Source organism: Nyctereutes procyonoides, unplaced genomic scaffold (genome assembly GCF_905146905.1).
Source record: "Nyctereutes procyonoides isolate TBG_1078 unplaced genomic scaffold, NYPRO_anot_genome, whole genome shotgun sequence".
NCBI classification, from domain to species: domain Eukaryota; kingdom Metazoa; phylum Chordata; class Mammalia; order Carnivora; family Canidae; genus Nyctereutes; species Nyctereutes procyonoides.
This window is the reverse complement of record NW_026575048.1, coordinates 19,292,555-19,306,954: the sequence shown is the minus strand read 5'-3', so window position 1 is coordinate 19,306,954 and position 14,400 is coordinate 19,292,555. Positions and strand designations below refer to the sequence as shown.

General features: G+C 49.1%; 2 protein-coding genes across 6 annotated transcripts in view; one reads left to right on the top strand and one right to left on the bottom strand.

Annotated features, from left to right (window-relative positions):
* Positions 1-2,562: 2,562 nt before the first annotated feature.
* POMC (proopiomelanocortin) lies at positions 2,563-5,434 on the top strand. The gene is made up of 2 exons (XM_055327635.1): positions 2,563-2,694; positions 4,710-5,434. Exons 1-2 carry the CDS (start codon positions 2,563-2,565, stop codon positions 5,379-5,381), a joined length of 804 nt encoding a protein of 267 aa, XP_055183610.1. The 3' UTR covers positions 5,382-5,434.
* Positions 5,435-12,896: 7,462 nt separating this feature from the next.
* Positions 12,897-14,400, bottom strand: part of EFR3B (EFR3 homolog B) — an 89,396-nt gene continuing 87,892 nt past the window's right edge. For all 5 annotated transcript variants that reach the window (XM_055327552.1, XM_055327548.1, XM_055327549.1 and 2 more), the window contains exons 22-23: positions 13,457-13,506; positions 12,897-13,033 (exon numbers count right to left, since the gene is read on the bottom strand). In XM_055327552.1, coding sequence (XP_055183527.1) covers positions 12,928-13,033; positions 13,457-13,506 — 156 coding nt within the window. In that variant the 3' untranslated portion in view covers positions 12,897-12,927. The remainder of the gene's footprint in view (positions 13,034-13,456; positions 13,507-14,400) is intronic.

Here is a 14,400-nt window from a genome sequence, read left to right as displayed (position 1 = left end):
GCCTACACATATGAAGTTCTCATAAAAGTAGTTCTGTTTAAAGTTAATGTCAAGATTAGTAAATCATAAATTTCTATTTATTTTCCCAAGGCTTTCAATTATTAAATTGTATATAACACTATCCCTACCTACAAAAGCATGACATCTGACATTTCTTCGTTACTTTATTGCTTGTAAAAAAAAATGACACAAGATAATATTTGTTCATTATAGAAAAATAGAAAATACACATAAGCAAAAAGAAATCAAGCTGCTTTCAGGAAACTGACTTTTTAGCAGTAGAATGGAACTCTGAGAGGGAGGGCAGCGTGAATGTTATTATGTTGTATGACACAGCCAGTGCAGTAGAGAGAGGAGAAATGCTCTCTGGGGCTTCTCAGGAAGGCCTGAAATCATGAGGTAGGTTTTAAGAAAATGGAAATCATCCCAGAATGGCCAGCCTTGAGGAGAATTGAAGTATAATTGAAGTGACTGGCAGATCTGTATGATTTTACTTTTTCTCTACTAATGTTATTTTACACTTGCCCACGGTGATATGTAACGACCATTTTTCTGCCTCTCTTGTAAATCTCACATTTTTCTGACCCAGATGTTTGTATAATCTCAGAGCTTTTTTTTTATTAAGATTTTATTTATTTGACACACACACACAAACAGAGCACAAGCAGGGGGAGTGGCAGAGAGAGGCAGAGGAAGAAACAGGATCCCTGCTCAGAACCTTGAGATTATGACCTGAGCCAGATGCTTAACAGACTGAACCACCCAGGCACCCCATCAGAGCTTTAATCTAAATTCCTTTGCCCACCAAGTTTGGGCTCCAATTTTGAACTGGAGCATCAAAATGCTACAGTGGGGGCAGCTTACCCCTGGTCAAGACTCAGACATCAAGGGGCACCTGGGTGGCTCAGTGGTGGAGCATCTGCCTTCGGCTCAAGGTGTGATCCTGGGTCCAAGGATCGAGTCCCTGCGGGGAGTCTGCTTCTCCCTCTGCTTATGTCTCTGCCTTTCTCTCTGTGTCTCTCATGAATAAATAAATAAAATCTTAAAAAAAAATACTGGACATCAGGTTGATCAAATGTTCTCCTGGTTGCCCCTTCAGCCAGCTGACTGGCTGCCAGCGCCACCTAATGGCTGCTCTGAAGACACTCAGGTTGTGCCTGGCAATCATTCAAGAAGGGAGCCCAGAGCTGGCTCAGCTTTGGGGGGAAGGAGTGGGGGTGGGACAAAGAAAAGGAAATGGCTTTCTGAACTAGACAATGAGAGCCAGAGAGAACTTTCATTTCCAAAGCCTTTTCTATAAAAAAGATTTGCCCCCCCCCTCCACGAATAGGAGATTTCTTTTTGGCAAACATTTAAAAATGCAAATGTCCATTAGGACAGATAAGAAAATTAGTCATCCACACCTTAATGTGAATTACTTTTCTCATCTAATTAGATTTCTTTCTGCAGTTGGTTGAGAAGTTCTTCTGAAATGTAAAATGATTGTGGGTTGGTTGTGAGCTAATCACAAAAGAAGCTGACCTGGGTGAGGGGGGAAATGACCATGGGATAGGTGGAAGGCTGGGGAAAGTGTGGGGCGCAAGGGTGAAGGGCAGATCAGTGCTCCCTTCTTTACTGCATCCTGACCTCTTGACTTCAGCTTCTGCTGGGAGGTGCTTTCTGACTTCTCCAAAAGTGTCTTTGGTGGGTGTTCACAATGGGGGGGGGGTATTTCCCTTCTCTTTTGTGTGTCCATCTCCTTCCCTTCTACACTTATAGCATCTTCCACTCCGGCTATTTCAGACTATGAGAGACTCAGAGAAAAAGAGGAGGTCCAATATGGAATGTATTTAGACGATGAGCCAATTTTAAGAGAATGGGGGTCTGCTTTAAAAATAAATCTCTTCAAAGCTGCAGGAATCTGAGAGATAGTGATTGTCTAAGTGATTTCTGTACAGGACATCAAATTAGGTTGGCTGAGGTTTTGACCAAATTGGCCAGAGGTTTTATTTGCTTTTATGTAAACCTACTATTCATAGGACACAGGAGTTTCCAAAGAATGATAGGATCCTAGGGGATGAGGAGGAGGATAGACCATCTTGAGCAGGAATTTCAGAATCCCTTGTCTTTCCCAAGTTACTCCTTGGATCTGGAATGTTAGAACTATGCTGCATGAAGGTGGTGACATGGGAAAGTTTAGGATAACAGTAGAACTTGTCATGAACACCCAAGTTATTCTCTGTCCCTGGGCCTCAGTTTCCCCATTTCTCAAATAAGAGACTGTACCAAATGATCCCTAAAATAGCTTCCAGCCCTAACATCCTTTGGGGTCTGATTTTTACAGGAGACAAAGTGGAAATTGTGCATAGATTACCCAGGTCCCGCTCCCCTTCTCCCCACCACAACTCATACCAAACTTCTCCTTGAACTGCCCCTGTCCTCAAAAAGCCTCGAGCTCCACAAGTGAGTGTGTTGTTAATATTGGCTCACAGTCCTTCCTGGTCAGTGGCCAACATTGTTCTGCTCCTCGCAGGGGTCCCACCAATCTTGTTTGCCTCTGCAGAGCCTCAGCCTGCCTGGAAGATGCCGAGATCATGCTACAGCCGCCCAGGGGCCCTGCTGCTGGCCTTGCTGCTTCAGGCCTCTGTGGAAGTGAGTGGCTGGTGCCTGGAGAGCAGCCAGTGTCAGGACCTCACCACGGAAAGTAACCTGCTGGTATGTGGGCTCTGGCCGCCATCTGGATTTGGGCACTGGCTGGGACTGGGGCTGGGACTGGGACAGCACAAAAGAAAGGGGTGCAGGGAAGAGGAAATTCATTTCCAGAGATCTGGTAACTCAGCGCAGGGTAGGAACAGATCTCTAGGGTGAAGTCAGAATTGAGCTAAGGAGAGAGAGAAGCTTCGGGGAGATGAGTCTCGTCCACAATTTCTACTTGATTATCTTCCTACCCTGTCTTCTTGTATGAAGACCCACTCCCTTTAAGCTATTTAGAGATATTGCCATTAAGATAATAATGATAGTAACAGTAATAATAATTGTTCCCTCTATTGATTCTACATTTTCAATCCTTTAGCATTTTATTCCCTTTCAAATAACTTTGTATCACTTGACATTTTCATTCCCTAGAATTCTGTACAAGGAGAAGGAAAAACCCAGGTGCCATTTTCCTCTAACTGGTCCCAAATGTCTCATGCTTCTTCTGGAAGACTGATCTTTTGAAGCCTTTCCAGAAGCATGTAAAGACCCTTTGTGCCAGGCTGGAATTTTGTGTGTGTGTGTGTGTGTGTGTGTGTGTGTGTGTATTGGGAGCTCTAAATGAAAAATTACACCAGGTTAAGGACGCAAAGACACACTGCCAGTATCAGTGACTGAGTTCCATCCTGCTGCCAGCATCTGCCTGGTGAGGGTGGAATGCACGTCATTACATTTGTGTGCTTCAGTTAAGGTGAAGAGAGAGAATTTAAAAACATGGAGCAGGGGTCATGTACAATATAAAACAGAAAGAAAAAGCCCAGGGAGTTATGTCCATTCCAGTTCAGAGAGAGACGCAAGAGACTTTTGATTAGAGACACCCACTGCATAGCCTCTCCTGTTGAGAGTCCACTAGGGAAGGAGCAGTGGCCACGGTCAGAGCCCATGGGTTCTAGCCCCTTCTCTCCCACCAAAGAGTTGTGAAACTTCGCCTCTCTGAGCCCCCTGTTATGTGTCCAGGGGAGAGGAGTATGAGATAGTTTTCACTTTCCACTGTTAATATTCTGCAGTGTCATGATTCTAAATCCCTGGAGTATGAAATTCCCAACTCAACAGAGTGGATGGGATCCTTCTGTTTCCTCCTTTGCAGTCCCACGTAACTAAAAACTCAAGGTTGCAGCCTATAGGTCATTTCTCCAGGCAAATGTGTACCATAGTGGAGTTGTCTGCTTACAGAAAGCAGAGACATAGGCCCCGTGACTGAAGCAATGGAAATAATCGTGGCTGTTTACCCTTCCCTCCAGTCAGAATGAGGTAACAGGGAAGTGAACTGCTCCCTCCCAAAGCTCACTGACTGGGAAAAGCACAGGATCAGCTCAAAAGACTTGAAAGAAACAAAGTGCCAGATGGCATAGGAAACATTTTTGAGGCATGGTACAGGGAGATGGCGGGGGGTGTGCCAATGAGTTAGGTGTGCAGATCACTGGGGTGAGGTTGAGGCATTATTGAAAACACAGGCTCTAGAGGCCAGACTTCTATTTCTTCCACCTGAATAGCCTCTCCCCCAAATTTCAGCCCAATGCCCCTCCCAGACTCTAACTGAACCATACTTATTTATTCAATTTATTCAGTGTTGATTGAGTGCAAACAGCTACCACCCATTTACCATTTATTGATCAATTCCTATGCATCCTGGGTATTCCGGGAAGCTGCTGACCCTGCTCGCAAAAGCCCTGGGATAAGTAAACCGCTGGATGGCAGGGGAGGGGTGGGGATTGTCGTAGCTGCCAGGAAGGAGAACCAAGGGGTCCAGGGGACAAAAGGGGTGATGCTCAAGCCGAGTCTTAGACGTCCGCGGGCGCCAGCTGGGCGGGGAGGGCAGGCGTCCTCGAGCGGGGTCCTCGAGCGGGTGCTCGGCGGCCCTCGGTCCCGCCCGCACGTGCTGAGGGCCGCGGGCGCACAGGGCGCACGCGCAGGCGTGGGGGGCGGGGCGCAGGGCCCGGCGGCCCTAACCCTCTGGCTCGCGGCCCTCCCCGCAGGCGTGCATCCGGGCCTGCAAGCCCGACCTCTCGGCCGAGACGCCCGTGCTCCCCGGCAACGGCAACGGCGACGAGCAGCCGCTGGCTGAGAACCCCCGGAAGTACGTCATGGGCCACTTCCGCTGGGACCGGTTTGGCCGCCGCAATGGCAGCGCGGGCCAGAAGCGCGAGGAAGAGGAGGTGGCGGCGGGCGGAGGCCAAGCCCCGCTGCCCGCGGGCGGCCCGGGGCCCCGCGGCGACGGTGGCGAGCTCGGCCTGCAAGAGGGCAAGCGCTCCTACTCCATGGAGCACTTCCGCTGGGGCAAGCCGGTGGGCAAGAAGCGGCGCCCCGTGAAGGTGTACCCCAACGGCGCTGAGGACGAGTCGGCCGAGGCCTTCCCCGTCGAGTTCAAGAGGGAGCTGGCCGGGCAGCGGCCGGAGCCGGCGCTCGGCCCCGAGGGCCCGGCCGCGGGCGTGGCGGCGCTGGCCGACCTGGAGTACGGCCTGGTGGCGGAGGCCGGGGCGGCCGAGAAGAAGGACGACGGGCCCTATAAGATGGAGCACTTCCGCTGGGGCAGCCCGCCCAAGGACAAGCGCTACGGCGGCTTCATGAGCTCGGAGAGGAGCCAGACGCCCCTGGTGACGCTGTTCAAAAACGCCATCATCAAGAACGCCCACAAGAAGGGCCAGTGAGGGCGCGGGCAGCGGGGCCAGAGGCTTCTCTTCCCAGGAAGTCCACGGAAGGCGGAAGGACCCCCTCCTGCTGCCTCCTGCCCTCCTGCCCTCCTGCCCTCCTGCCCCCCGCCCCCAGCCCCGGATGTGCTCCTCGCCCAGGCCGTGGGGGGCAGCCCGGTAGTCAGCCTCCTAAAGCTGCCTGTAGTCAGGAAATAAAACCTTGCAAAGTTTCACACCTGACTCTGACTTTGAATGTCCACTGGGTGAATAAAAATCCGCATCCCTCCAAACAAGAGCAGCATATATTGATTGGAGAGACTGGTTTCCATGTGACCGCGCGGCAGTATAATTCATAGGACACATTGGGAATGGACAGAAAACGTGCCCTTCCTTGTCCCCCGAGGGTCTGAAAGGGAAGGCTGCAGGAGCTCCCCTCTGTTAAAGGACAAAAATTCACCTGGGTAAATTAATTAATTAATCGATTATTTATTTATTTATTTATGTTCAATTTGCCAACATATAGCATAACACCCAACTGGGTAAAATCTGAAGATGTAATTGGCTTTATTAAGTGATTCAAGAGTCCAGAAGCATCCCATCTAGCAAGTAGAAGGAAGCTCAGAGGAGTGAGACAAGATGGAAGATTTTTATAGGAAGGAGGGCTGGGCAAGAAAGTTATTAGCAAATGAAAGGATTGTTCAGGGCAAGGTGGCTCTCTTAGAAGGAAAAGCGGGGGGTGGGGGTGGGGGGGTGTGTCTTACCCTGATTGCCTAATCTTTGGGGTGGGAGTGGGTGATGTTTGCCTTTGCACACATTGTGCGTGTTTGCATGTTGGGTGCTGGTGGGAGGCAAATGGGAAAGGCCCATGTGACAGATTACCAGATTGGTGCTAGTCAGAAAATTCCTGATAGAGGAATTAGATTTACATTTCTGGGGGAGGTTGAAACTGCAGTTAGGTGAGCCCCCGGTTTGGTGACTTGGCCTAAGTGATGCCATTTTGGGCCTGTGGTTTTCTTTTTAATATGTCCAACGGCCAGCCAGACATTTGCTGAAGCTTACTGCTACTGGGGGGGCCCTCTGGGCTTGGGGGTGGGAAGCTGTGGCACTACCTCCCTGGCTCTAGCTGTCTCTGTGACCTTAGGCAAGTCTCTAAACTTCTCCAAGATTTGGTTCTCTCATCCATCCACCCCTCCGTTCCTAGTTTGAGGACTATTGTGAGGATTAATGAGAAAATAGATGTGATCTTTTCATCACTGAGAGGTTAATGTGTGACAGCTGAGGATGGGTAACAGTTCAGATTTGACTGCATTCCCAGGCTACTCACAAATATTCACAAACACTTGTTCTCACCTACAGATGCTTCTTCTAGTCCCCCAGGCTCAAGCTTTCATGTCTCTGGTTTTCTTTTTGCTCTTGCTACACCCAAACCCCTCCTCATGTTGCCTAGCTGCAACCTTTCTCTTTATTATACTCAGTGCTTAGCCTTGACCTTCACTACCACTTCCTAACCAGCTGGTGTCCTTGTCTCCCCAACTGGTCCCTTTCCTCCCTAACCCATCATACACAAGTTCTTCAGATTAATGCATACGAAATCTTGCTTTCCTCACATTCCTTGGTTCAAGAGGCCAAAGTCACCCCACCTCAATGTTCCTTCAATGTCAAATTCCAAGCCATGGCAGGACCCTCGTCCATCAGCTTCACTCTCCTTACCAAACCCCATTTCCCGTGTTTTCACCGACCAGTATTCTCACTCTTCTTTTCCCTTCTTCCTTCACCCGTGCCTGAAACCCCCCACCGCCCCCCATTTTGAAACCCTTTTAAAAACATGAGCCCAGGCTTGACTCTAGTTCTGCTGGGAAAGTTGTGATCTCTTCCAGGTAAGCCTCTTCATTCTCTGCACTGGAGGGCACACAGTCCAGCTGGAATGGCAGTTTCTAGCTGCATGTATATCTTGTACTCTCTTCAGGGAAATTCTAAGCTCCAAAGGGCAAAGGCCAGGAGTTGTGTTTCTTTTTCTTTTTCTTTTTTACATAGGCTCCATGTGCAGCACTCATGGGCTTGAACTCATGACCCTGAGTGTTGGGCTTGAACTCATGACCCTGAGATCAAGACCTGAGCTGAGATCAAGAGTCGGACACATAACTGACTGAGCTGCTAGGTGCCCCTGTTTCTCTTTTATATGTCCCATGGTGTTTGTACAATGCTGGGGCCGTAGATTTACAGCTACATTTATAATTCACAAGAAACTCATACTTACATATACACAGAGATCCACACATATATGTCAATTGCATTAGACATACCCGTGAATGATATAGATCAAATCCAGCTGGGAAACATCTATATATGGCACTTGCACATAGACCCCAATATATTGAAGCTGTAGGAGTTCATAATTAAAGAAAACTGGAATGTATCCTCAGAAATCCCATATAAAGGGAATCAGAAAGCCTGATTTTTAAGTCTATTGTCTCCCCCACAGTGGATTATATTATGGGCCTAGAGTCTAGTCGTTGTGATGAAGAAATGGCCCAGGCTTTCCCATCTCAGGATGCTCCCATGCTGGGAATCCTGAGCTTCATGTTTACATCTTGTTAGCATCTTTTCCCCTAGTCTCCTTCCTTTTTAGGTGAGTAAAGTATGGTAAGTGGAGGTGGCTAAATGTCAGTAGTTAATGTTGGTATTTTCAGATCCTGTTTGCATCTCAAAAAACCATTTACTTTAAAGAAATCAAATACACAACCATGTGGTGACAACATTAACATTTATTTGAAAAGGGCATCATGAAGACTCACTGGGAAATCATGACTAAGAGTCTTAAAGAATGATCTTGCTAAGAATCCTTCTGCCTACAATCCCCCCCTCCCACTCCTTTTTCCCCTTCCTTAAAATAAAACTAATTTGATCAATGAGTTTAAAATACAGAAAACTGCCACAGGCACTAATTCTGCACTCCCATATACATACATCAGCTGTTATGTACATATATTGTCAACTATGAGCTACATTAATCACACGTGTGCACGTGGGCACACACACACTCAACCAGGTTATGAGGGTCTAAATGGACACAGACACATTACAATGTATGTGTAATGCTGCAGCATTTGTGGATTTATAGCTCTGTACTACATAGGCCAGAATCAACAGTCACGGAGGAAGAGCTCAGAAGGGGAAAGTGATAGCCTGAGGCCCCAAGATCCCCTGAAGGAGAAAAGACCAGGTCAACCTGGCCGGTGCTAAAAGAGAGCCACAGAGCCCCACCCACAGTCCCTGTGTTGCCTCCCCACTTCCCCAGCTGGCGAGGCCCACCATGAGCATCTTTCCAACATTCTGCAACCTTCAGACCTAGGGTCACTTTCACCAGAAAATTTCTAGGGGATGGAACAGCAGCACATGGCCCTAAACTTCCCCAGACACCTTATTTTAGCAGGATCTGGCTGTCAGGTCTATGGGTTAGGAGAAGCAGGCATGACCTGCTCTGATGGGACATCTTTCCTGTTGACTTTTAAATTTCATACTCAAACTCATACACAGGTCTAGTCCTTTCCCACAGACCCTCATAGGCCAGTTGCCATTTCATGGTCACAGAGAAGGATTGGAAGAAATGGCCTCACTTCCCAGTGACACTCTCTGTGCCCAGGTTAGAAGGCCCGGGGACCATGCAACAGCAACTGGAAGCTGTCATGACCCAGGGGTCCCCAGAGAATCCCAGAGGCCTGGCCTTAGAGCTGTTTCAAGGTACTCTAAAGCTGCTGTGATTCTTAGGCCAATTGAATCATGTCCTCTGGGACCCAGGACACCCAGGGCGAAGGGTAGCATGTATATGATCCTCTTACTACTTCTCAAGTGCTGTAGATTGTTCCAGCCCCACCTTATCACTGCACATCCATTTGTCCTTGTGTAGGAGGCTGGACAAAGGACAGTATCTGAGTGAGGACGTTTCTAATTCTTCTCACCTACTTGGGCTCCTCCTTTGATGAGGAGGCATTTAGGAGTCAAGGAACCATTTATCTTTACTTTTCAGAGTCAGGAAAGTGGGAACAGGTACAGGGTAGCAGGGATCCCATTGAAAGGAAAACAAAGATCCTCCAGGATCATATTGGTACTTTTGCTGACCTGCTTTTTACTTACTTACATGATTCAAACAATATTTTTAAAAAGATTTTATCCATTCATTTGACTGAGAGAGAGCACATAAGCTGGGGCAGGGGCAGGCAGAGGGAGAGGGAGAAACGGCTCCCTGTCAAGCAGAGAGCCTGACACAGGGCTTGAACCCAGGACACTGGGATCACAATCTGAGCTGAAGGCAGATGCCCAACCAACTGAGTCACCCAGGTGTACCATGATCCAACCAAATTAACAGACTCTCCAAATCTCAAATATATTCATGCCTCAAGTTCTGCCAACAGAGTGCTAACTCCATGGCCATGAAGCAAGAGTTCTCAGTGGCTCTAGGGAGCAGTTGGCTTAGATGGGCTTTGCTGGCTCAAGCAAAACAGAGACAGGCAGCAAAGAGGGTTGGTCGAGTGACACAGTGCAGCCAGACACCAGAGGGTTTGGAGGGCAGTAAACGGTGAATTTCAGCCAAGGGCTGGGGTGCCCACCACACTCTGCTTTATCTTTCTTCCCGGGCTTCTGGGAGTGGTGGGGAGCTATGTGTGTGAGTGAAGGATACTGCTCAGTTTACCAAGTAATTGTCTGCTCGAGTTAAGTCACTTTACACTTTGTGACTCCGAGGCATATTTGGTTAGGATCCAGGTTCTTTTTTTTTTTTTTTTTTTTTTTTTTTTTTAATATTTTTTTTTAATTTTTATTTATTTATGATAGTCACAGAGAGAGAGAGAGAGAGAGGCAGAGACACAGGCAGAGGGAGAAGCAGGCTCCATGCACCGGGAGCCCGACGTGGGATTCGATCCAGGGTCTCCGGGATCGCGCCCTGGGCCAAAGGCAGGCGCCAAACCGCTGCGCCACCCAGGGATCCCAGGATCCAGGTTCTACTTCATGTCAGGAGGCAATCCAATATTCTACTGATTTTTAAAATTGAAACTGAGAAGAGGGCATTCAAGAAATGGCTAGTCCTCTAAAAGCAGTTGTGAGGTAAAGAGTGAGCTGCTTTAGATAGATACAGGGGTGAGTGCGTATGAAGAACAGCAACTGCACCTTCTCTTTTCACTCTGTTCCCAGGGTGGGGAAGAAGGAGAGGCATCTGAGTGGGCTTACAGATCTCTGGTTCTAGTGCTGGCTCTAGAAAGAGGCTCGAGGGCCACAACGCCCCAGTCCAAGGACCAGGACCCCATGGTACTCAGGGCAGGGCTCAGGGTACAGCTGCCGTGGGGTAGACCCTAAAGTCAAGTGGACACAAGAAAGAAACAGGGCTCCTCATCAAAGACAAGCAGGGGATAAAGATGGAGAGATCTAGTAAGGAAAGATGTTTGTGGCTCAAGATTGAGATTTTTCTCTGAAGTTTCTTCCAAAGGTTGTCTTCAAATTTTAGCTTAAATTCTGTTTTTTAAAAATAAAGAGTAAGGTAAAGAGAAATCTTAGTTCATGCTTATAAATTTGGGTTGAGCATTAGCCAAGAGCCATAGGACAGAGCCAAAAGCCATTGGGGTAGGGTGGGGGTGGGGAGCAGGAGCCAGGCTCCTGAGGGCTTGTAATCATGCAGGCTGTCTGGAAACCACAGGCCCATAGCACAGAGGCACTGACCAGCATGGAAACTATGGGAATGAGAGTCAGATAGCTCCCCCATCCAAAACATTTATTGCACATGTAATGGGAAAATGCATATGTTAAGGTTTTCCCAGTTTGGGAAAATACACCTATTTATCCTAATAATCAGGCTTTCATTGTGTGTTTGTGCAGGGCTGTGTGCATGGGTGGGCCAGGTGTCCCGAAGAAGCCTGCCTTCCCCTTGGCAGACACATCCTACTTCTGACCCTTCCCCACACAGCCTAAAATTGTAAAAAGAGATTCCTTTGGGTCAGGAATTTACTCACTCTCTCTGTTTTGAAAAAACAAATACTCTAGGGAGGAATGGTTTGACCATTCACATTTTCCTATGAGTTACATCAGCTCAGAAAAGTTATGAGAAGTCTGCCTGGAAGGGAAGAAAAGGGCTATTTGGGATTACAGGGTGCTGCCACGGAGGATACCCAGGAGGCTCTGGAGGTACAAAGGCCCCCAGAGGGAGGATGGGTGCGGGGAGCGGAGGGAACACAGCAGAAGGCCTCTAGCTCTGCAGCAGCCCCTCCTCTGCACACAGGCAGGCATGGCACTCAGGGAAAATGGAAATCCAGAACCCACAAGGGTCTCCACTGCCTGCCCCCCAACCTCAAGCTTTGCCAGTTGGCAATGATGTCCTGACTTTGTCCAAAGAGTGAAGACATCATTCCAATACCAGGTGCTGGGGCCTTCTTTCCTTGAATGAAATATCCAAAAGGTTGACTCTGACAACCTTGCAATGCAAAATGCTATCCTCATAACCTGCTCCCCTTCCCTCTCCCTAAACCAGGCTGGGAGCCTCTTCCATTAGCAGTGAAGTAGGCAGGCCTGGGGCCCCTTGCCACTCTTCTTCCTTTTGAGCCAGGTAGAACCAGATTTTCCAGAACCAGATTATCCCATTCTACCCTCTCTCAACCTAGAGGCTATAGAAACATGCCAGGATCCTCAGGAAAAAAGGCATCAGAGAGAGAAAACTCAACTCAGAGAAACATCCAGAAGGGAGAGAACGATGGGAGGCCCCAACAAGCTCCCTCTGAACGAAGGAGGTGAGAAGATGCCATAGAGGGATGGTGGCCTTGCCCGCGTCTGCCAGCTGTTCGTCTGTGGGGGGCAGGCCCAGCCTGGGGAGAGCCAGCCCCCTCTATGGCCAGCCTGCCCACCCTGCCTCTTCATCCTTTCTGGCCCCGCATGGTATCTCTACCGCAGTTCCTGTTGGAAGGGCTCAACATGAACGAATAGTAGAACGAATCACAAGGACACATCTGGCAGGGCGAGCAGGAGAGTGGAAGGGACAGCAGGCCAAAGGAGGGAACGCTCTGAGGAGCAGCCACCTTCCAGCCTGCCACACCGCTGCTCTCCCAGAGGAGCTGGGAGCTTGCCCTGCTGCCTCCTGACCACAGGCCGTGGCGGTTTCCTCTGACTGACCGAGTCTTCATCTGGTTCCCACCCGGGGGGCTGGCAGCAGTGACCCCTGACCCACCCCTGTGAAAGCCCTTCCCGCGCTACACCAAGCAGGAGCTTCTCGGGACCCCAGCCTCCTTCTGGAGACACCCATGGTTCTCGGCTCCTGGTGGACACAGAAGAGGAGAAGGGTGGTGAGATGCTTATTGACCCCAGAGGCGGGGGAGGCCTGTCTCCCTCGGGGAGGACAAGGAGGAAGTGGGAGGGCCGAGAGGTGGCCTGAGGGAGGGCCCTCCACCTTGCTTAGCCGAGAAGGTGATGCCAACCACAGTGCTTTTTCTCTGAGGTCCCAGTTCCATTTCCATGCCACAGGGGTGGGTTGTGAGGGCAAGTGCTTCCCTCAGACCCCACCCCTCTGAGGAGCTCTGTCTTCTGGAATTCAGTATACACACAGATCGGGAAACTTCATCTCGTAGACGGGGATGGAGTGGTTCTGAGGCTGGCCATAGGCTGCGGTGATGGTGCCTGATGGGCTTGGCGGCGGCCTGGGCAGGAACACATGGAGGAGAAAGGTGTGGGAAGGTATGGTTCTGGGGTCCCGCCCCGTGCAACCAAAAAGCATAGCTGATTTGGGTTTTTCTTTGGACAGGAACCAGAGACTGTCACTCCATGGGTTCCTAGGTTGCAAATTCTAGAATCTTCTAAACTTCACTTGAAGTCTAGCTTCACTGTAGGTTCTAGTAACACTGTTGCTTTGGAAAGTACCAGCCTGGGACACTAGGACCACTGGCTCTTTTCTGGGGTTCACTGAGCTGTCTCTATCTCTCTCTAGTTTTGATTTCCTTGTCTGGGAAAGAGAACTGGTGGCAGACTCCAGCCCTGGAGAGAGAGGCTGTAGGCAGGAGGCCTGGAGACAGGTGTGAGAGGAGGACTTGGGAAGAGGGTCCCTGCCCAGGGTTGCCACTTACCGGATGGTGATTTCAAAGATCTGGTTGAGTTTGCTCTGCAGCAGTGATGCCTAGACACAAACAGAGGGAATGTGAGCTGGTGGGACCCCCACACCTATGCTAGTTCTCTTGGGTCCATCTGTCTAGAGAACCCATGGAGGCGTGGGGCAGTTACAGTCTTAGGAAGGGAACTACTGTGAGCTCCTTTCTGACACTTATCTGTGGATTCTGACCATGGGTTCAGATTAGGCAGGGCCACCCAGGGAGGCCTGCTGGGGACAGAACAGAGGCCAGGACCACCAGGAGGACCTCGGCAGGCAGTTCTTAAAGGGCCCTTCGTTCCTCCAAGTGGGCAGCAGGGCTTGCTGGGTATACAGTCATGAGGCTCAGAGCTGGTTTCAGATCTCCCCTTAACTCCCAAGGAGTAGCTGTGCAAAACTGGTGGGTTAGGGAAGATGCTCTCTCTGGTCCCTTCTGGCTGCAGCTAAGCCCATGTGCATAGAGAGCAACAGCCTGCATGTGCTCAACTCTGAGCTCATGAAATGAGCAATATCTATCTCTGGAGCTGGGACAAGAGGTGAGAATAACGTAGGCCCAGGAAAATCTATATGCATTTACATATATTATTATATTGTTATATATCATGATATACTAGAAATATAGATAATATATCTTGGGTAATAGAAAAGAAAATAACATGTATTCTTACTGAGAGGAAAAATTACAATAAAATAGAAGTTATTTGTAGATTTTGGATGTCTGCAATTATGTTTCATTGTTATGAAGATGGCCACTGTGACTAACAAATCCTGGCATGTAATCAGTTTCAAGAAATGCAAAGACATAAGTCACTCTTCTTACTTATCTGGCACTTTCTCTTTCAAATCTCTTTTCCAGGGCCAGACTATTCCATTCCCCCTGTTGGGGTCCCCTGGTTGGAAACTGGGCCCTATTGCAAATGTTGG